The sequence below is a fragment of the Pyxicephalus adspersus genome, chromosome 2 (assembly GCF_032062135.1).
Source record: "Pyxicephalus adspersus chromosome 2, UCB_Pads_2.0, whole genome shotgun sequence".
NCBI lineage: Eukaryota > Metazoa > Chordata > Amphibia > Anura > Pyxicephalidae > Pyxicephalus > Pyxicephalus adspersus.
The window spans coordinates 97,071,708-97,095,870 of record NC_092859.1 but is presented as its reverse complement, the minus strand read 5'-3'; the positions used below and the strand labels follow the sequence as shown (position 1 = coordinate 97,095,870).

Here is a 24,163-nt window from a genome sequence, read left to right as displayed (position 1 = left end):
TTGATTAATATTTTCTATAATGGTGCTTGATAGTTATATCAACTGAAAATAACACAGAAAAAAATCTGAACAATACTATATTAATAAAGAAAAGCTGCATTCTTAGTCCGGAAATATAGATGCAGTAAAAGTTGCTGGATAATTACTTATCCTTTCACATAGCTGGACTGATTCCAGGTGCAAGGTAACCAGTACACCTGAAGTACTGTAGAAGACTCATATTTCTTGTACAAAATGTCCTTTTTAATCCATGGTAATTATATTTTGCCTAGTAAGCAATATAAAAATGGCATATGAGAGCTTTTATTGTGCCAAACCTTTCCAACTGAAAAGGAAAACTAGAATTATCTGGTTACCATTACTTTACATTGCACTTTGACTTCTTTGCACCCATTCACAGGATACCAGAGCCTATGCTGTAATCTGAAGTTACTGGTTAATAGAGTTTAGTACATGTGGCTCTTACCTAAAATTGTGGTTGATGGTAATTAAACATTGATTATACTCAGGGTTTGCGACGTTTTCAAGTTATGCTTGCTTATATGCAATATACATAACAGGGTTCTCCCCAGGCCCTTTTAGCTGGGTGCACCACCCAGCACTTTTCAGCACCCACCCGGCTGTTTTTGGGTGGTTACTAAAGAGTTTGGTGACAATACAGGGGCTGCCACCCACCTACAATTTCTTCCCACCCGGCTTAAAAAAAATTCTGTGTTGAGCACTGCATAATATTTAACATCAGTGTACAGAGGAGCATATGGATTACACATGGTCATGTGACTTAGAAGTAGACAGCTAAGGTCGAGAATGTATCTATCAAATGGGTATAAAGTTTTGCAAAATAAAATTGCCATCTGGCAGGTTGTTTATTGCAGAAGGGACAGGCACTGTCACTTCTACAATAAAACATTCTTACCTTGTGCACAGTTTTTATTTCCAAGCACCCTGAGCAGTATATGAATGGCTGAGTGTTGAATGCCAGGTATCTCAGCATTCTCCAGGGCTGCCGGGACTGAATGAACGGCATTCTGGCCCAGTGAATAAAGATGCCAAAGATGGGCCACCCAGAAGCATAGCAGGAGTAGAATTCAGTGCTTGCAATGAAACTGAGACAGATGAATGTATTTAAAGAGCTGCAGTCAGGTGAGGTTATTTTATTGCATCTGTTGTCTCTTCTGCAATAAAGTCCCACCTAGTTTTAATATGATCCAGGACTGAAAACATTTGCCAACTAATAGCAAATGATTTTTAAGAAATCTTTGCCAGATTTGCTGGATTACAGCTCTCCCATGATAGTCTATCTTCTCCAGTCTAGAATAACTTTGATAAGTCAGCTTCTATATGTTCAGCCAGTTGCCAGACTATTTATTTCAACTCAAACCTTTCCATGAGATAATAAATTCATTTAATACATTTTTGCATGTTATATACTGTTACTTGTAAAAGTACCTTCCTGGTAGATAATGAGAAGCTCCAAGAGTCTGCCTGACACTCAAGTGACACTATTTAGGATTTTCTCAACCTTTTTACCATGGAGGAACCCATGAAAAAACTTTTAGGTCTTCAAGCTACTTTTAGGTAGCTTGGTGGTCAATACGAAAAATGTCTTTTACATTGCTGGCCAGTGGGAAGAATGTCACCCCTACGTTTCTCCAAAAGGATCGTTGGTGTCAGTGGTAACTGACCTGAAAGGCACAAATTGCTCATTGCTCAAAAAACCCCAAGTAACATCTGGAGGAGCCCTAGATGAGAAACACTGTTCTGTAGTATTCCATTTTGCTCCTCCCTCTGCTTTTACATAAATGGTTATGTAGGGAGGTATTGTATGGAGGTTAATGGCAGTACAGGCATTAATTAGACACTTCCAGTGGAGGAAAGTGCTATGGCATGCAAGAAAAGATCGAGGTTCTAGGTAATTGACTCTTAACAAGTACAATAGCACACTGCATGTGTCTGGACAATCTATTATGGAAATAACATTACAATTAAACATTTTTCGGTGTCTTCATTTTTTTAACTTGGTGACAGGGTGTCTTTATATATTGCTATATACTTCTCTTTGTTTACATTAGCTCTGTGTTTATGTAAGCAATAATGTAACTATAATCACATTCCTCATTTAAAGTGTTGTGAACCTAAAAAATGGAAAGCATTTGATGGAAGAGTTACTGAGATGGATACCCAATTTACAATCCGTGCTAGAGAGCTACGTGACATTTATAACAGCATCAACACCCAATACTTTACTCGTGATGAAAGACTTGATGCTCTTCTGACCCTTAAACATACTGTCAAGGTAATTTCTTGCTGTCTTCAAAACTTAACTACGTGAACTTGAGTTTAGTAACGCTATTGATATTTCACAGTTTAATATTTGTAGAAATCATTAATTATTAATCTAATATTACGAGATACAAATGTTTAGCTTGGACATGTGTACCTGCCATTAGGATTAGATTAATGTGGACGCCTTTGCCTTTTAAATGTTAGAAAATAATAATAGGGTATACAATTCTACTATTCTAAAATGTAGCCATCCACAGTACTTCACAAACCTAACTGTCAATGCAACATTTTAAACCTGGATGTATATAGAGTGCTCTCAAAAACTTTCAAAGCAGACCAATTTAAAAAATTAGGTTTTTGTATTATTTTTCTGAGCTGCGGTAGTACTGTAGTTACTGTTTCCTCATGTCAGTGAACCACTGCTGGGGGGAGAAGACACAAGTAGCTTTGAACCTTGGCAAACCTGAAGAATGACTAGGGATGACAGTGATCTGTATACCACTCACTGTCACCCACTGTCAAATCTGCAGACACTGGTTCTTTAGGAACCAGCGTTGCGATGTGACTTGACCGTGAGCCAGGAGGGAATGCTTAATCCTGAAGCAGGTCAAAACCTAGCCTAAATTGTAAAATATAACTTGTAAATCCTAGTTTGGTAAAGTGTTAAAATTACTTAATGGAGCCCAGCTCAAGATGTCTTTAAATTTTGTGAAAGGTAATGAGATAATATTCTGCTAATTGCACAGTTCTGCCATACTTTGCCACAGCACTGCACTGTAGCAGAAGCCTTTCAGAAGGACTGTATAGGGAGCTATCTGATTATTGCTCCCATGTAGTGTGCTAAATATTTTTAAAAGTATGTAAAAATATTCAGCAGCCAAATCAATGTCATTTATGCTGATGGAACTTTAAAAAGTTGGCTTGTTTTTTAAATCTACAGTTCCAGTTTTATATCAACAGTTTTATAAACTAACCATGTGTGTCTTATTGTGCAGCAAGAAGACCTTCAATATCTGGTTGAGAATATCTGGGCGCCCCAGTCTGTCCTTAGTGCCTGCGATGATCTTTATGATCTGGTCATTGTTAGGTGGGACAAATACTATGAATGGTCTCCATGGAACTGTATCCTGTTAACAAAGGATGAAGCTGCTGCCCATTTAAAACTTGGCAATGCTGAACAGGTATTTTTTATGATATTCAGTTTATTGATTTCTTTTTATGATTTTGCATGCACTTATGTGAGTGGGTGTAATTAAGTTCTTGTTTTTTATTTAATGTCATAATATTGTGAAACATCACAAATAAAACTATTCTCATGTGAAGCCATACTCTAAAGCGTGTGCAAGCCCTACCAATGAACTCCACTAATTTGCTTCTTTTTGGTCTGCTAAGTATACCATGACATGCTTTGTTATAGCTCTTTAGTAAGTATATCAAATACCTATTGATTTTGCCAGAAATCTTGTAGGCTGACAACTTCCTGTGTTTTCTGCCTGTGCACAATGAAGGGTTATGGAGATGAGCAGGGGAGGGAGAGGAGATAAGGAGAAATGAGCAGAAATAAAATAGTCAAGGCTGACACTACATGCTTAAGAATTCAGAGCTAAAAATACACTATACTATGCTGTCAAAGATGAGGTTAGGAGCTTCCATATTTCTGGAACATCAATGGTTAATTTTCTGGTTTTGCAGCAACTTATTATTATTAGTATTATTATTATTAATAATAAACAGGATTTATATAGCGCCAACATATTACGCAGTGCTGTACAAATAGGGATTGCTAATGACAGACTAATACAGACAGTGATATAGGAGGAGAGGACCCTGCCCCGAAGAGCTTACAAGCAAGTTTAAAGGGATTAAATATACATAAATGTACATTTATTTCTGAGATGTACGAGGTACATTTGTTTTTTTTTTTACAACATTTGTTTTTTTTTTTCTAGTCCTACAATACGCTTTAACTTTTATCAGTTATAAGCATCACAACTTTATAAACTCTGGTTAAACGTTTCTACATCACATGTCTGAGTAACGTGAATTGCATTAGCGAGCTGATAACTGTACATTCCTGCCAACAGAGGGCATTGCAAGTTAGCTATTGTGTGTTGTAATTATTAAACAGTGAGTCAAGTAAGTCACTCCAAATGTGTTGCACGCTTCTGAGAAGCTGTAAAGATTTTCATTCACAGAAAAAGTGAGCTGTGTCAGTGAGATGTGATAACTATGATGTGCAATGGAAAACATTTTTAATATTAAACCAAGTATGTTACATCACATCACATACATTCTATATATAACCCTAAGTGATTTTCATTGAGGTGATGTACATATTGCATACTTGGATGTAAATACAAAATAGCATAAGCCATTAGTAAACCAGTAAATGTAACATTTGGTGTATGTTAATCCACAGGCACGGAAATAAAGGAGTTTGCCTAGGTCAGTAATCATGAAATTTGCTTGGATTAGGCTACTTACACACATCAGATGATTTTCGTTTGATAATCGTCTCAGGGCTGATATTGGATGAGAATCTGGTGTGTGTACAGCGTTGGTTGCCTGTCCTTAAGACAACCCTCCTGTTGGTTCCACGGGAAAAAAGGAATGATCATGATAAAAGTGAAGGGGGGACAGCGCAGTGGGGTGCCACTCTCTATAGAGCAGAATGGCCCAGTCTGTCCTTAGTGCCTGCGATGATCTTTATGATCTGGTCATTGTTAGGTGGGACAAATACTATGAATGGTCTCCATGGAACTGTATCCTGTTAACAAAGGATGAAGCTGCTGCCCATTTAAAACTTGGCAATGCTGAACAGGTATTTTTTATGATATTCAGTTTATTGATTTCTTTTTATGATTTTGCATGCACTTATGTGAGTGGGTGTAATTAAGTTCTTGTTTTTTATTTAATGTCATAATATTGTGAAACATCACAAATAAAACTATTCTCATGTGAAGCCATACTCTAAAGCGTGTGCAAGCCCTACCAATGAACTCCACTAATTTGCTTCTTTTTGGTCTGCTAAGTATACCATGACATGCTTTGTTATAGCTCTTTAGTAAGTATATCAAATACCTATTGATTTTGCCAGAAATCTTGTAGGCTGACAACTTCCTGTGTTTTCTGCCTGTGCACAATGAAGGGTTATGGAGATGAGCAGGGGAGGGAGAGGAGATAAGGAGAAATGAGCAGAAATAAAATAGTCAAGGCTGACACTACATGCTTAAGAATTCAGAGCTAAAAATACACTATACTATGCTGTCAAAGATGAGGTTAGGAGCTTCCATATTTCTGGAACATCAATGGTTAATTTTCTGGTTTTGCAGCAACTTATTATTATTAGTATTATTATTATTAATAATAAACAGGATTTATATAGCGCCAACATATTACGCAGTGCTGTACAAATAGGGATTGCTAATGACAGACTAATACAGACAGTGATATAGGAGGAGAGGACCCTGCCCCGAAGAGCTTACAAGCAAGTTTAAAGGGATTAAATATACATAAATGTACATTTATTTCTGAGATGTACGAGGTACATTTGTTTTTTTTTTTACAACATTTGTTTTTTTTTTTCTAGTCCTACAATACGCTTTAACTTTTATCAGTTATAAGCATCACAACTTTATAAACTCTGGTTAAACGTTTCTACATCACATGTCTGAGTAACGTGAATTGCATTAGCGAGCTGATAACTGTACATTCCTGCCAACAGAGGGCATTGCAAGTTAGCTATTGTGTGTTGTAATTATTAAACAGTGAGTCAAGTAAGTCACTCCAAATGTGTTGCACGCTTCTGAGAAGCTGTAAAGATTTTCATTCACAGAAAAAGTGAGCTGTGTCAGTGAGATGTGATAACTATGATGTGCAATGGAAAACATTTTTAATATTAAACCAAGTATGTTACATCACATCACATACATTCTATATATAACCCTAAGTGATTTTCATTGAGGTGATGTACATATTGCATACTTGGATGTAAATACAAAATAGCATAAGCCATTAGTAAACCAGTAAATGTAACATTTGGTGTATGTTAATCCACAGGCACGGAAATAAAGGAGTTTGCCTAGGTCAGTAATCATGAAATTTGCTTGGATTAGGCTACCTACACACATCAGATGATTTTCGTTTGATAATCGTCTCAGGGCTGATATTGGATGAGAATCTGGTGTGTGTACAGCGTTGGTTGCCTGTCCTTAAGACAACCCTCCTGTTGGTTCCACGGGAAAAAAGGAATGATCATGATAAAAGTGAAGGGGGGACAGCGCAGTGGGGTGCCACTCTCTATAGAGCAGAATGGTGATGTATGTGCAGCACTCATTCTTGCATTGTTTAGTCTTTTGTCATTGGAAAGGATTGTGAAAGTAACAAACATTTCTGTTGTTTTGTTTTAAAGGAGAGGACAGTTTAAAACTTTTCTCTTTTATCTGTCTCCCAATTAAACAAATTCTGTCTTTTTTTGCCAATACCAGAAGTTTATTGAGGAAGGAAAATTTGGGAATTATTTAGAGGTAACAATGAAGAAAAAAATTTCCAGTCACAGGCAACAGTAACAATCTTAAAGAGATTCCAACTCTTCACAATTATTTAAATAACTAAACATTACATTTGGTTGGGGGCTTTAAAGCGGAGTTCTAAGCTAGAACTTGCACCAATAGTTTCTATTACCCTTCCTTTTACATACCTTTGTATTATTTTAATAAAAATTATATTAGTGATGACATTACTGGATAGCTCTTGTAGGTTAAAATGATCAGGCGGTACACACCACCCTCCATCATATTGTGACAGTAGCAATGTCTCTGCGCTGTCACATTAGGCTATAGGAAAGAGGAGTGGGTGTTACAGGATGAATTATGAAACTGCCAGAGATGACACCAGTGCATGATGCTGCCTATTTTTTAATGACATGCAATGCAGGGAGTAGATTAAGAGGCTGGGACTGTGTAGATCAGTAGGTTAGAGTTTATTAATGCTAGAAGTCCATCAGGCTGAAAATGATTTAAGTATAAAGGACCTACTGGAAGTATCTAACACTTGTACTGCAGAATCCTCATTGTACAAGAATCTCCATGGATAGGCTAAAAAGCTAGCTTTAGGAAATCAGTAGGTAGTTATACAAGAATGGATGTTTATGTTTCACCTGTTATTACCAGACCTTGGTACAAGTCCCATGATTATAGAATCAATTAATTGGAAATTAGTGTAAAAATGTATGAATTTGTACAGCCGTGAGACATCTAATTACACAGATCCATTAGTGGCCATGTGTCAAACAGATGAACTGTAAAATGCTTTTGCCAAGAGCATTTCAGAATACTTCAGAGTTTGACAACCAAACTGTGTAAAATGTCTTTTACGCATTTAGTGGACGTCATTTAAGACATCAAATAGCCTCTGAACTTTGAACAAAGCTGAACAAATTTGGCTGAATTCCCTATCATGGAGTTAATCCTGTCTGCCTTCAACCAAAAGTTAAGCTCTCAATGTTTATCCATGCTGAAGGGAGGACAGCTAGAAATGTGACAATTTTTAAACGGACCCATTGGAATCAGACATCTCTAGGCAAAATGAAAGAACTTGATGAATTTAGTGCTGCAGCCTAAAGGTTTGTTAAGCCTAAATAGATAAAAAAGAGTATGAAGAGTATGAAAATATTTTTGTAATAATTGTTTAATATGCCATTGTATAACACAACACTAAAGGTGTGTTTAGTAAACACTTTAAGACTCCAAACATAAAAGTCATGACACCTTCTTGCTGTGTACATTTGTTCATGTTAGGTCCAATCTAAAAGCTATTTGAGTGTTGGACACCTTAACCAAGATTATATAGGACTCAATTCATGAAGACCTCTTAAAACCAATGTATTTTGTTCCTTGAAATGTTTTATTATTGGGATCATTTTACAAAAGTACTGATTATAATAACTGTATGGTCGTTTTAGGCTTATTAAGGTAAATCCTTACTTACTGAGGGTATAATACCTTTGTATTGTGTATTGTGAGCACTAAATGATTACTAGATGATCACATAATTACTCAAACATTTTGCAATATTACTGTATAGAAATGATTTTGGATCAACAGTGTAAGGGGATCCACAATCATTTGAGGCCTAGTTATCTTCCTTATGATTAAGAAAATTGGAGATTGCTGTTTTGCTAGGAGGTTGTTTTGCAAGAATATATCAGTATGCATTAACATTTTTTAACTAAATAGCAAATAGATCCATGGGAAGATCAATTGAAAGGAGCACATGTCCATTCATTTTATTGATCCATTGGAAGGCAAAGAAGCCTCTTCACAAGAGTGGCTAACTTTGTTTAGATGAACATCTTTTCATGAGTGGTTTTGCCCTTTTATTTTATTTTCTCTTCTCTGCTCCCTTTCAATTACTAGCCAACTTTTTAATTGGTATCATAAATAAACTGTATTTGACATTCTTTCTCTGGAGTCTTTCTCTGGAGTTTATTTTATATCTGCCTTTTAATTTGTTTGATGTACAAAGATACCCAGATCTTTTTCCAACATTGATTAACCCAATGTATTTCCTGAACCCCCTCCCCCATATTGTATGATGCATTTTTATTTGTCCGTAGCTTTGTGCTGTTCCAAGTGTAGTATGCAACATGCTAATTACACTATAATAAATACCATGAATTAGCCACAAAAGGTAGAACCTATAAATTTGTCATGGAAATATGGTACAATAAGCAAGTACAAAGGTTACATAGAAAATGACTGTTTGGCAACTGTAGAAGTCACAATGTGTATTCACTAGAAAAACACCGTTGTTTCCCTTTAAAACTGGCATTGTTTCTATCTTAATAAGAAAATAATAATCATTGAAAAATACAAGTTGCAAGTTCATATAATAGACGAGCTACTAATTTATGTATTTAATTGGGATAATACAACTGTACGCATTCTGTAGTCCTTGTTTATTTCTTTCTCTCTCATTTCCAGGCTTATGGCATTGTTTTTATTCGAAAGATCAAGCACAGACACACTCTTGCCAAGAACTATTTTTCACAGATTCCAGAGATGGCACCATTTCTTCATCGAGAGAAATCAAATCAGATGTCTGCAGTTAATGATCTGGTTATTAGTAAACCTATTGCTGCTGCTTCCCAAGCCTAAACTATTTTTTGCTCACTAAGTTATATTTATCATTTTCATTTAATGACTTTTTTTTTTTTCCCAGCTGTGTATTTCAGCAATAAACATTTTCTGACTCCAGCTACACTGTACAATCCTTTATCCCCCACCCCAAAACACGGAGCACTGAGTGTTTCACTATCAAACTTGTTTTAAAATAGTAAAATTAAGGTTAAAACATTTGTATGGTTGTTTTGTTCCTATTTCAGATATCACTGGTCATATCATTTTTTTTTGTATCAGTGCTGACTTGATGCTGGCTAACAACCTGTCTTGAGGTCCCCTAATTTAAATGTCAATATTGTCAATAAAATGTTGGTGGAATTTTGGCTTTAAATTTGTCAGCTACCGGTATGTTGAACTTCAAAATTGAAAATGAATCATTTGGTATGAAAAAGAGAAAGGTATATTTCACACAGGAAAAAAAGGAAAATAAGTTATTTCTGCCTCCCTCATTTATTCCTCCAACTGCATTTTTAATACATTCTTTTTGCAGGTTATGTTACAAGTAGTAAAAGGGTAAAGATTCTGTTCACTCCCCTAGCTAGTCCAGGAGGTGTCTGAGAATATTATGCAATACAGTATTGTCATACCAAAGAAAACACAACTCAATGTCTTAATTACAAACTCAAAAACAGAGTAAACAGGTTGAAACCAGGACATGCAACTAATGGCTGCACAGGATACTGACTGCTGAAGGGCGGCGAGTGGTAAGCACTTTTTTCCTGCAGGTCAAACTTGTAGGAGTGTATGTGTTCTTTCTGTGATTTGCTGGATTTTATTTATATACAATAGTTTTCTACTAAAAAGCAGCAAAGTAAAATCATCTTTAAAAAATGGTCATACCTCTACAAGGCCAATATGCTCATCTGTCCTGCATTTCCTTGCAGCTCCTTGCATTTCTTGAGCTAGTAAGAATACCCAGGGGTATGCAAGACCTTGTGACCTGCTCCACGTTTACAGTGCCAAGTACAGTTAAAAATTACAATTACAGTTCTCAACCTAATGTTACCACCTACTCAACTGATTCCTGTCTGCCATAATGGAGCAAGTTACTTGTCAATGGTTAGAAGCAATGGCTCAGAAGATGCTACCAATACACCAAACAAAAAGTAAAAACTTTCACTTACAAAGAATCCATAAAAAGAATGATGTCAATAGAGCAATTTACAGTATACCCGTTTAACGTAGGACATTATCTTCTGTTAAACTTCTCTGTACAGATGTCTTTATGTGCGTCCCAATATCCAAAAAGAGTAACTTTAGAAATACTTATTCTTCTTGTCTCATTGATATAGATGTATTAGACAAATCTGCCAGAATACATCACTTTGCTTTTGTAGAAGCTAGTCCTAACAGGGAAAACAGTTAAGCAATTATGTGTTTGCTAATAGGTAAGAATTACATTGTGTAAGACTCCTAAAGTTTTGGGTATTATGTGTCAGATCAACAGTCCTCCCTGGATTTATTGGGTGATCATGTCTGCTGTGTTGAGGGGGCTTCAATCCATCTCTGATTTCTGCTCAGGAACTGGGTATATAATTAGATTTTTTATCCATGGGGTTAACACTTCTTAGAACACATGGAGTATGAGTAAACATTTATTAGAATATGAATGCAGTAAATGTCTGTTTAATGCAAAACATTTTTAAAGGAAAACAAAGAAATGTGAAAATGTAAATTCCCTAATAATAGAATTAGCTATTTCTGGACAATTAGCCAATTTACCATATCACACATATTTTTGTATAGAAGACAAGCAACTCGGAAAACGTTTGATATCTTATGCCTTTTTCCAAAAATATACTTATTAATTACACTTAACCTTTAAATGGACTGCATTTTTCAAAGATTAATATATTTCCTAATATATCATGATCAATTGACAATGGTTAGTGAAACAAACTATATCCATCAGTCATATACGAGATGATAGAACTAAAAAAAACCTAGATAGCAGAATGTGAACATTTTAAGCCATATAACTGGATGGAAAAATAATAGTGTTGGACTGTAGGGTATACATAAAAAAATCATCAAATGAAAAAAAAACCTATTTGGTATTGAGGAAAACACATTGTCCATAACAGAAACAGTGATTTTATTAATCAGAGACCATACTATTGCTGCCGGTACCAGGAGGGTGGCTGATGGAAAATGTACCCATCCATCAAGAACAGCTTTGTAGTTGCTGATGGCTAGATCAAGCCATGTCTGTAGGAGAAAGTGCTCTGGTGATGCTGCTTGTCGTTAGTATGTTTAGCCAATATTTAATTAATGTACTGGCATCAGGCAGCAGTTGCAGTATCACACATGGTATTGTAGATGCTTTATGTCAAGATGCATAGTTCTGACATTGCACATGTTGCACATGGCACTCCCATGTTGTAGGTGTTGGAGAAGTCAGAATTGTCACTAGATGGTTTGAAATCAAGTGTTATAGGCAGTTCTATAATTGTCTGTTGTAGTTACTCATCTTAGATGTCCTATATATTTTATTGTTGTTGTTCTTATTATTATTAATAATATTATGATTATTATATTGTTTTAATATTGTTTTGAAATATTTTGCACAGCAGCTAACTATTAGATCACACAGGGTTTAGGGTTAGTGTGGACTGAAGCTTAATACAAATAATACAGCAATAAAAACCTGATAGAGGTTCCAGTCCTTCCTTAATCTTTAAAACCTCAAAGGTTTTGACTTCACATACAATTCAAGGGTTACCCACAGGTTAGCTTTTGGAGACTTTAAGGAGCTCAATGGAATTTATATTTCTAAGCTGAAAGCCATTTCACAAGACATTGCAGTACCATGCTCCCTGTCCTGAAATGCTTTATTTTCATAATTTGCATATTGTGTGGTTGGTCTTCTTTCCTTCTTTTCATTGTGTGATTTTATTTTTAAAATCTATCATTACCTTATTTGTATCTTTCACAGGTCAAAAAAAAAGCAAACCTTTCAAAGTAAAATTTATTCGCAATATCTCTGTTTTTTTCAGGCATGCAGTTCTTAACAGGGTGGAAACTGGAAGCAGCATTATGGCTGCCTTATTTATTGTTAAAACTCCTTTAATTGTATTTACACAAAACATTGAGCACGCTGTATTTGGTCTTAACCAGATACCACAGCTAGAACCAGTTTTCTACTTTAGTTGAGTAAGTCTAGCAATATTAGTTCATTCTGTAGCTCACTTGGGCAAGCAAACATGCAGCTGGGGCTTGTATTTCTCCTCCTGGCCTGTGTCTGCATTTCAGGGGTGACATCTGAAAGTCACGTACCTGTACTTCTATGGTCATCAGAAAAGTAAGTAATACTTCTTTGTTTTATGGTATAATATACATACAGAACATTTCTAGAAGTAGATTTTCCAGGGATGGTTTTGAGCTAAATAAAGTTAATTTCTTGGTGGCTACTAATAAAAAAAATTTTTTAAGTTATGTGATTCAGCTATAAGATATATTTATTAGTAGTATGCTCATTCTTTCATTGTTATGTATCTATATGTATAATGCAATCACCACTTAAGGTAAACCTTATTGAGCAATATACTTTTTGTCAGGAAGTAATTGTAATATGTATGAAAAAGTCTTGCATTAAGGAAGAACCCAAGACTAGTAACTCAAGTGATTAATAGGCATGATCTGACTTTTGTCCATATCAGCCAATATAATCACAATATTTCCATTGGTACAGACTTAGAATGCCCATACATGACTTCCCTTTTTAAGATACAAATAAATATTTGAGCATTTCAGGTTTATATCACATAGGTCTTTCACAGAGAATATTGGTAAGATGCATTTTTAGGCTCTGGTAATAACTATTATTGCATACAATGTTTACCTGTGAGCAGGTGCCAACCTTTTTATCCTATGGAGAAAGAAGTCAATGTTGTCAAAAATATCAATGTTTGTGCACATGTTCATATCTATTTAGTCATGCCTTTTTTTTTTCTACATGTAATATTAAAAGCAAAATTTTGGGGTTTTAATGTGATATGTGTTACTGCTTCACATGCTGACATTGCAAAATTGCAATGATTTTCCAGCTGTAATTTACCTTTTTTCAGTTTGGAATGTCTTTACAATATTTGTCAGTCCACTTTTTAGCTTTCACTCAGAATGGCAGTATTCTGGGTGCTGGTCACTGTAATTTAATGGTAGAGAATCAGATTTACTGCAGAATCAGCATAACAACACCTGTCAGGTGTTGTCAGTGGTTAGAAATACCAGCTTTAATTTATGCAGAATTTGAAACACAAATGGACATCTTCCCAGGTCACTGGCTTGCATCTTGTAGATATTTAATATACTGGGGACTATATATATATATATATATATATATATATATTTATTTTAACATAGCAATTATTTTTTCAATCTGTTGCTGTATGTATCATTATTTCTGTGGAAGGTGGAAGGGAACAGTAGTTTAAATCACGAAGGCTGTTTTGTATCACAAAATTCGGGATTCTGCTAGACCTTCTGTTTTACAAATTCCATGTCTCTGTGAATCTGATTTTTTCCAGTTCTTTGTATACATGCATTGTATTTTTTTCAAGGGATATTATATAAATCCTTGTATTAAGGCATGCCCATTCCTGTCTCAAGTAATGTCTCTAAGCACAATTAAACTACTGCGGCAGTAAAGGTATAGAAGGATAGAAGAGAAAGGCTTTTTGAGGCACTCTTTTAGAACAGTTAAAAAATCAAATATCTTAATTCAATCATAGGTTACTACTCATTACATATTTGTAATAGGAAAGAGATAAACTAAAATAACATAGGTTAACCTTCTAAGATGCAACTTTTGTAACTAACACAGTACCAGTCATATCATGAGATCCAAGATGTCTTAGTGCAAAATCATGTTATAAATATCATCACTTATTGTGTGGATTACGTATTGTACATTGAACTGATTTTTGTTAAACCTTTAAAGGTGGAACTAACCATGATGAGCTATTCCTATCTCTATATGTGAATGGTGTATAGTGAAATATACTTTGTTTTTTGGGTTTTCCCTTATATGTCTTTCTAAACCCTTCAAATAGAAATATAGTATTTCTTTGGTAGTTCTAGCACTATTTTTTAAGTCTCTGTATCCCCCGAGGAAGCCAATGCAGGTGAAACATGTCGGAATGGACACTTCTCTTTCAAACTCTTGTATTTGCACATCTTGGGTCTCATTATATGACTGATACTGTGTTAGTTACAAACGTTGCATATTAGAAGGTTAACCTATGTTATTTTAGTTTATCTCTTTCCTATTGCAAATGTGTATCGAGTAGTAACCTATGATTGAATGAAAATAGTTTTTTTTAAACTGTTCTAATAGATTGCCTCAAAAAAAGCCTCTCTCTTCTATCCTTCTATACCTTTTTATACATAGCAATAGGATTCGCGCTATCTAGTATCATCTAGACTAACTGGCTAATCCTCCCCTCAGAAATCTTCTTTCCCTCCCCCTTCCCCTTAATTTTTATTAAATTACTGCGGCAGTAAAAGCAAAAGAAAAAGGGACCTCACAAAAAAAAAATATATATATATATATATATATATATATATATATATATATAATATTAAAAGTGATGATAGTCATGACTCTTTGAAGCTGATTTTTTGCACAGGGTTACAGTCATGCTGAAACACAAAGGGCCTTTCCTAAACTGTTGCCACAAGGTTGGATGTATTTGTAGCATCAACAGTACCCTTTACTGAAATACCTAATCTCAGTCGTTTGCAGTCAACATACCTTTGGCCATATAGTGTTTGTTTTATAAATAGAAAAGTCTTGCTTTTGATCTATTACATGCAGTAGCCAGTGCAAAAGGGAAAACATGTCAGGGGGCGCTGTTACAACTGGGCTAATGGAGGGGTTCAATGATCACAACTAGTCACATTCATACACCCCTCTATCATCATAATATTAGTATATATAAGTAGTTCAGAGAGTTTTATTCAGCATTAATAAATGTTTGAGTAATACATACTGTACATGAACTGTTACTTTACCATTATTTTCTTACAACAAAATAATTTATACAACAAAATCTGCTTAACATGTTTACTATTTTATTCAGATTTCATGTTAAATAATATATCTCTTTTTTGTGACTGTTTGCCATGTCCTGAACTGCAAGGTGTCCAGGATAATAAATGTTACTCCAGTTGAGGGGACCATCTGGTCATGTGGCCATGACTTTCTCTTGATGGAGGAAGCTAATAAAAAATGCATGGCACAACAGTCCTTTAAATTAATTTTTCATAAGCATTCTGTGTTTGAAAGAGACCCTGTTTTATACTGTTTTTATATCATTTTTAAAGGAAATTTATATAAAAGAGGTCTAGAATTTGCATATTTACATGGTTTTCTATCGACATTGTGTATTAAAAGAATGGCCAGTGTTATTCCTGTATATATAAAAGTATGAATGATGCTTCTTGTAAACTTATCCTTCCTAAAAATACAACCTGCATGGTGTCTCATTAAAAATATTATCTGTACTTTGGATGTGTTTTCCCCCAGATAGTTAGCTGTGCTGGAAGTTATGCAGTTATTTCCATTTACTCAACATGAAAAGTACAAAAAGCACAATTTAAGCATAGATATATTTGCACATAATGATCATGCCTAGCTGTCATAATGAAAAAAACCTTATGATTGGCTTATACTTCCAGTGTCTATAACACTAAAAATGCACACATATATATATATATATATATATATATATATATATATATTTATGCTTTTTTATACTTTGACTGGTGCTTCTTTCCAATACAATTCCCTAACTTTGCATCTGGCCAATCAATAAAAAACAGCAAATATTTCTAAATAAATGTTAGATACCATATGCTTAGGTAACATGCAGAGCTTTGTTTTGTTGCTGTGGCACCTGTGGATGCAGCTACTTTTTAGTAAAAAAAAAAAAAAAAAAAAAAAAAGATGCCTAAACATTGTTCTTATGGTATTGTGTTTTACAAAAAGAAAACAACTAAACTATTTTTACCCTGTGGCCTTGTAGCACAGTTCAGTCTATAAATACACTGCACTGCCCTCCCCGGCTGTGAGAAGCAAAAAAAAAAGCAAATTGAAAATCAAAAGGCACAGTAAACACAACGAGGTACAATGGAAACAAAGTAAGACAATAGCACCTCTTTATCACAAAAAGACTAATCTACTGGTGACAGTTCACCATTGGCCTTCAGCTACAGGGAAAACAGTCTCTATCCCAGTGATGGAATCTATTACAGACCTCACCTTTGCAGTTTAATTGAGAAACAAATTGCAACCTTCTGCCCCTTTGCTGCCACGCAGCCAGCTCATTCGCAGTGAAGGCCCTATTGGGGTATCGGACATAGTGCCTTTTTATTGTACCTTCTTTCTTTCTTCTTGCATTGTTTCTCAGTTTTATTTATACCAATGCAAAAAGGGACTTCTCCCCCCAAGTTCCCCATTCTTGCATGGTTTCTGTAGAATTTCACTATTGGTGTCACTGAGTCCTACCAACACACTTCCTTGTACTAGTATCAGAAAGACAGAGGATCAAAGCTTCTCTGTATCATTGGGGTCAGTGGGAGTCCTACTGACACCCTTTTTGCATTGGTGTTGGTAGGTTTGAGGACTAATGTCTCCAATTTAACTGATGATGGTATTATTATCTTCTGTTTCAGCAACTTGCTATTTGTACCATGACCACCATTTTTATTTTTACTTAATGTGGGAATTAGAAGGCTCTTGTCAGTCACACTTGGCTGAGGACTACATGTGGATTGTGGGTCCTGGGGACAGACACATTGGCAAGTAAAGTTCAAAAGTCTTTTGATTGCTCATCCTATGTGCAAAGGCCCTGGCTGCTATGGAGGCAGCTCCACGTTTGTTAAGGTGGTAAGGAGGCTCAGTATGTGATGGACTGGAGACGGAAGTGTCCTCCTAAAAGCCAATGTCATCCGCTCAAGTACTGATGGGTGAACCCAGTACAAAATTGTTCATGTTGTGGAAATATTCAGGAATGTCCTAAAACCAGTGCTAGATAAAGTAAATACTGTAATGTTCATCTAAAGCCAAAACTTTTTTTTATGTCCTATAAGGGATAACAAAAAGTAAGACAAGCTCCCTTCAATTCAAAGGAAATCCTCTCTTAGACGTTTGTTAGCCTATTCTGTGCCCTTATTAGAAGATTTGTTTCCATTACCAAGAGTACAATGAGTAATGGAAGAATTACTTGAACCTTTTATAAAAAAAATTTGAATTATCTCTGGATTAAGTTAAAACAATAGCATTCTTGAATTGTATTTCCTCCAGTATTTGCTAACCTGTAAAGGGACAAGTTATCAGTATTTCAATAATGTATGCAGAGCTGGAAGAGCCCAGAGGAGCTAAAAACAGGAGGGTGCGGACAGACCTTTTATGTCAACCTCCTTTAATCCCCTGATAATTAATTTATATCTTGCCTAACATTGATAATATGCCAAAAATAAATAAAAAAAGTTCCAATTTCTCATAATGAGATCCTTTGTGTGACAACAAAGAAGCAAGTTCATGTGATAGCGAATTGTCCATTTACGCATTAGCCTAAAGTGCGCATCTGCTTTTCATCCTGCATTGTTCAAGTCATTACCAAGTCACACTCATGTCGTTTGGCAAAAATGCTAAGACTATTGATTGAAAGAAACAGGGAAAAGACATGTTACAAAACATCATAAATATTCCATCAGCTCAGTGGGAGTTACCTCCCTTAGGGTGTCACTGTGTTAATGAGATTTCACAAAAGGTCAAACTGAAGCAAGTACAGGTAAATAAGGCTTAACCCTAACGTGTAGACATGCCACAGGTTGGGTTTATGTTGTAAGGCACATTTCAACGGGAAGAAATGAAAAAGATAAAATTTAATAAAAAAACATGGTATGTATTTGGGTAATTAATGTCTACATTCTGATTTTGGATGCATGGTTTGCAAGTAATGTCTACTTTATGGAGGTAGCAGAAACACAGGCTGTCAATGATAGCATTATGCTTCTGTTTGTTATGGAAACAAAGGATTGCAGATGGATCTGGCCTAGCAGAGGATACTCCAAAATCTACATATAATGGTATTGCAAATATCAGCTCTGCTGCATGGAACTGGTTTATATCCATCAGCACATCCACTGCTAATACTCACATTAAATATACCAAAAGCACATGCTATTATATAAGTGTAGATGTAATGACTTTTAATATAACTTCCACTGTCCTCTAGTTTTTAGTATTCACATGTATACCTTCAATTGTGTGGTCAGACATAGTTCTTTAGGCTAGAAATACACATTTTAATACATTTTTTCTTTCAGTGTACATCACTACTGTGTTCTACCAAGACCTTCTGTCATACCATTGTAAAATACTGTCTAGACATTTTTTATATAATTTTTTTGATATCATATTCTAGTATGCTATATTATTCTTATAATGCTTACTGATCTATTATTAATAATAAAAAAGAGTGTTTTTTTTACATCTGGTGGTTTTGCAAAAACAAAGAATATTCTGTATGTGAATATTGATGACTCAGATTTCCAGTATTACTTCAAGGATGTCTAATGTTCTATTTTCATTAGAAAGGCATTGGTGTACCACAATAGTCTAATCTGCTGTTTTCTATTGCAAAACAAGTGAATTAACGTATTCAGAGACAGTGCTTTATTGTCTTTATGCTTTTTGACCTTGGTCAGATTATACACATATATAGAGCTTTAGGAAAGCTTGAGCTATCAAGGGGATAAGATGATACTGAGTTCCATACTCTGTAGATAGGTCAAATGTTTAAAGGAAACCAGAAGTTAGATAAATATGCAAGTATAATTCATGACATTCTGAGTTGTCTCATTTCATTTTCTGTATGCAGGTTCCAGGTCAGGAACTGCAAGAAACAGCCATCCAGTAAAGTTTTCAGAAGGTGATCAGCACCTGTAGTCTATGTAGTGTATTTCCCATAGTATAGATTCCTATGATTGTCCACCATGCACATTTACAGTCTCACTGAGGCAGGTGAAGCTGCCATGATTTTAGAGAACACACAGCTCCCATAAATGAAGCAGTAAGTGGAGGCGTGTGATCTAAAGCAGAAGAAAAGTTAGGAGGTGCCTCTAAATAGGGGGAAGGGGACCGTTCAGATATATTGCTAGCATGTGTCCACCAGAAGTGATAAATATTGATCATTAATCTAAAGGAGCCCAGATCAGACAGGTTGGATACTTTTTGTCCACTTGAATAATTTGAAGCATGCAGTGGATGTGTATTTTCATCAAATAGGTGGTTGATACAGTGAATAATTGCATATCAATCAATGACAAAAAAATTGATGCTATAGAACTGTGCATTGGCTGCAGTGTTTACTAGCATAATCATCTGATTTTCAATCAAAAGGTGATATTTAGTCAATCTAACTAACATTCAGTCATCTATGGCCAGCCTGAATTGGAAGGATGCATTAGAATTCTCTGGGGGATTTCTTGGTACAGTTGCAGAAGCCCTTAGAAGAACTGTGTTGTGGTAAATGCCTATTGTCTAAACTACAATGTCCAACAGGCCAGTGTAGGTCTTTTGAATGTTTTTGTAAAAGTTATTATTGTATTTATATAGCACCGACATATTACATAGCGCTTTACAAAGTTTATAGTCGTTTCACTAACAGTACCCCAGAGGGGCTCACAATCTAAGAACCCTACCGTATTCATATTCATATCATTAGCACAATCTAGGGTCAATTTTTTGAGGGAATGCCTGGAGAGTACCCATGGAAACACAGGGAGAGCATAAAAACCCATGCTGAGATTCCAACCCAGAATACTAGTGCTGCAAAGGCCAGAGTGCTAGCCATTGATCCAGTTAAATGATTACTTTGCATGAGAATATTTATTTAGCTAATTAATGTGGTATAAAACACTTTGGAAATAAACCCAATCACATACATAGAAATAAAAAAAAAAAAAACAAAAAAAAAAACATGATAATTACTTCAATGCAAGTGGATGGATAAAGTCAGCAAAGCTTCACCCTATTCAGTAAGCTAAGTGAAAATTCCTATTCAAGGTGATTCACTTTGCTGAGTGAACAGCTTATATTCCTTTATTAAATTAGCCCCAAAGCTTAAAACACCAATAACACGTTCATCCCCGTTTATTACATAAAAGTTCCCTGATTTATTGGAGATGTTCTTAAATACAACAATTTGGGTTAATATAATAGTAATTATGTTTCTGAATGTGAAGAATTACTTTGTTATGTTTTTAGTCCTTATTGCTGCTATTACTAATTATATATTCACTGTAGCTTGTGTTTTCTATCAGTGCGATTAAAACAAAACAATGACTGTGAATACCAAACATCATTTGTTATTCACACATTTCTTTATTGTAATACATGGGAGAATCACCAGCTGGATTGGCTGCCTCTTTATGCATGAGACCCTGACCTGTACAATTATTGTTATTCCTAGCAATGCTTGTTATTATCTGCTATCCAACATTTATAGCTTAAATTAGTTGTAGCTTTTAAAGTGAAAATTGTTTTTGGAAAACATCTTGCTTTTGTTCCAATGCTGTTTAAATGGTTGTAAAAAAGGGTGTTAATTAAGATTTGACCATTCACTTTTGTTTCCATAAATTAGATAATGTCGATATAAGGATTTTATTTGTAACAAGTAGTTTGTGTTTTAGAACTCAGAAATATTAAATGGCTACACTTCATACAGACAATTCTTATTCAAGAAATCAATTGTTAGGTCAATTGCTGAGATCACTCAATACTTGTTCCTGGGTCTGCTGTGGCCATTATCCCTGTTGGATTTATTTTATTTATATATTTATTTTATTTATATTAATATACTATGGAGAATGTTAGAAGCGGTGCTAGAACTCACAAACATGAACAGGACAGCCACAACTCCTAGATGGAAAAGAACAGAGCATTAGAGAATTAAGGGAGATTAGAGAATTAAGAGAATTGTATGAGCACAACCCACCAGTGCTCCATAACCCTAGGGCAGTCTTCTTCTCTAACCAATTCCACAATGTTCCAGAAAACTGCACTACTCAACAACCACCCCTCCATAAGGACACCCCATGACCACTCCCGGGCGACAAGTGCTTGAAAATTTGTGGCTGAGAGCAGTTATCTGTGCAATTATGCAATGCCAGCTTGAACATAGCCTTAGCTGTACATAACTGTACATAACACTAACATGACTGGTAAATATATAACTGGAAAACATGACAGACAGTAGAATTTAAACATTGTTAGACACAAGAGATACTTTAACAGCATATTAGATATAAACAAATAGGACTGGTAATTAGAACAGAACTTTGACCAAACTAAATACTTACTTAAAATACATAAAGGTTGAATATAAAGTGGGGATCACAATGTACAGCAGTACAGCTCCCTGCACACCCTGCTATTATGTCAATTGGGGCTTTGAGGAAAGTGAAGCCCTGGGCAATTGCCCAGTTTGCCACCCATACCCTGGTCTGATAGGCATCCGGTAAGTTGCTTCAGATAGGCACCAGGTAAATTCAATTACCAGATGATGGCCAGTAGACGTTGGGTCTGATTTATTAAGCTTCTACTACTAAATCTTTTGCTTTTAGTTGTCAAATGTTTTCAATCCTTGGCTTAATCTATTTCAGGTTTGCTGGATCACCCAGGCTCACCCATGCTATCTTCTATCTTCTCCAGTCTTGGGGAGCTTTAATAAATGAGGCCCAATGTGTCCCTGCGTGTATTTAGGATGGGATGAGGTTTGATGTTTTTCAGTGGCCTTGCGCCTTACTCCCTCTAACCACAGGGACTGATAGCCCTGGAGTTCTATCACTTTCCCATACTATACACATATACACAAGCTATACATATATATATAGATAGATATATGCATCTGTATAAAAATAAATACTGTATATTATTGTACTGTATACTGTATAAAAGCCCTTTTGTAGGTTCTCAAGCACAAACTCAAACAACCGTGTGACCACAGTGCACCTTAAATACTGTTTGTGCATAAACATTTAGTATTTAGAGGAAACAGATGCTTGATGCTGAGGTGGTTTAAAGATTTTAGCATTCATTAGAGTAGTTTTGCTTTGCCTAAGTATAGTAAAAACAGAATGATGTATGCTATAAACATACAAGCAGTTTTCTCCAGCCCAGCTCTTGTCTGTCCCTGTTTATATATCAACAGAGAGATGCCAAGCATTGTGTGTCCGTGAGGCTGCTTGGAAAGTAGAACCAGTATGACAAGATCAGTATTTATTTTGGCTCTGGGTAACTGTCTAGAGGGTCAGTGAGAAATGCATACTAATGAGTGGAGTTCCTATGCGTGTCAGCATAACCAGTTGTGTGAGATCTTGGCACTATCATTGGTTACATGAATTAAATTCAATTCCAGTTAAATATAATTAGACATAACTTTTCCTGAGCCACAATTGTTTACCTATCCACTAAATAATTGAGCACAATGCCAAGTAAGGTGATTTTGGGTTTCTTTAAATTGAAATTATTACTTATTACTAATAATTTTAATTTGATTTGTTTTGTTTAGCTTTTTGTTTTTTGTGATCTCATATTGTTAGGATAGTGTTAACTAGAAATAGAATATTTTGGCATTATTGTTTTCCACTGCTATTCTCCCCTTATTGCCTATAGCTATGTACACATGTCAGATGATTCTCACCCGTGCCTCAATTTGACATGCATACAGAGCTTGCCCGCCGTTGTTCATGAACCACAGACGAAGAACGAAGCCAATTGAATTGATGCAAGAAAAGCATAGTTGGGTGCTGCTTATTTCTGCCTCCTCACCTTTCCATAGAACAGAATGGCGCTGTGTGTACAGCTCTCGTTCATTTATCTGTTGCTCTTTTACTGATAGAAACAATAATGAAAGATGATTTCTATGTCTATAGCCTATGTCTGCTAGAATTACATGTTGGACTCCATGACTTGTGGAAAATCAAAGCAATGGCCAGTAGAAGAGATAGGTGATGGCCCTGTGGTCAGTTAGTGTAATTTTGTTAGAAGGTTTTTCTAAAGTAGTAGAGACTGCTTACATAGCACAAAAAATGTTCTATGAATACCCAATTGGTCCTGTTTTTTTAATATTTTTTGCACATGAATAGGAATTCATTGAACACAAGGTCATCTTGTTTCACTAAAATTCATTTTTCAACTTTGCTAGATAAAGGGCCCTATCTTCTTTACCAAATCTGACCGAATGTCTCATAATGAAAAGTTCAAGGAGTATCAAGAACATTTCAGTAACCCATTGCAGCCTGGTGAAATATAATTGGCTACTGTGGATTATTAGACTTGACCAGGGTAGCCCATCCCTTATAAACACCATTGTCATAATTACCGCCTACTTCCAAACCTCCCCCTGCTTACCAGCCACTCCCCCCCATTAAATACCCCAACACAAAATCTTGGATTTTAAATTGGCTGGCAAGCAGCCGTTTTTTTAAAACACCATTAAATAAAGTTAACTTTCCAAATAATTAACAAATAAATATCCAAATAAAATAAATGCCAAATAAAATTACATTTCACACATTGATAAGCATACATTAACATAAATTAACACAACACTCCCTTATTAATATAATTATTATTAAAACGGGATTATATAATGTTAACATATTACATTGAATATAGCTTAATG

General features: G+C 35.3%; 2 protein-coding genes across 2 annotated transcripts in view; both read left to right on the top strand.

Annotated features, from left to right (window-relative positions):
• IQUB (IQ motif and ubiquitin domain containing) overlaps nucleotides 1-9,641 on the top strand; it is a 30,109-nt gene extending 20,468 nt beyond the window's left edge. The window contains exons 9-12 of the mRNA XM_072399034.1: nucleotides 2,126-2,328; nucleotides 2,938-2,941; nucleotides 3,282-3,467; nucleotides 9,270-9,641. Coding sequence (XP_072255135.1) covers nucleotides 2,126-2,328; nucleotides 2,938-2,941; nucleotides 3,282-3,467; nucleotides 9,270-9,443 — 567 coding nt within the window. The 3' untranslated portion in view covers nucleotides 9,444-9,641. The remainder of the gene's footprint in view (nucleotides 1-2,125; nucleotides 2,329-2,937; nucleotides 2,942-3,281; nucleotides 3,468-9,269) is intronic.
• Nucleotides 9,642-12,627: 2,986 nt separating this feature from the next.
• Nucleotides 12,628-24,163, top strand: part of LOC140324032 (V-type proton ATPase subunit S1-like) — a 45,634-nt gene continuing 34,098 nt past the window's right edge. Inside the window, exon 1 of the mRNA XM_072401575.1 lies at nucleotides 12,628-12,768. Coding sequence (XP_072257676.1) covers nucleotides 12,671-12,768 — 98 coding nt within the window. The 5' untranslated portion in view covers nucleotides 12,628-12,670. The remainder of the gene's footprint in view (nucleotides 12,769-24,163) is intronic.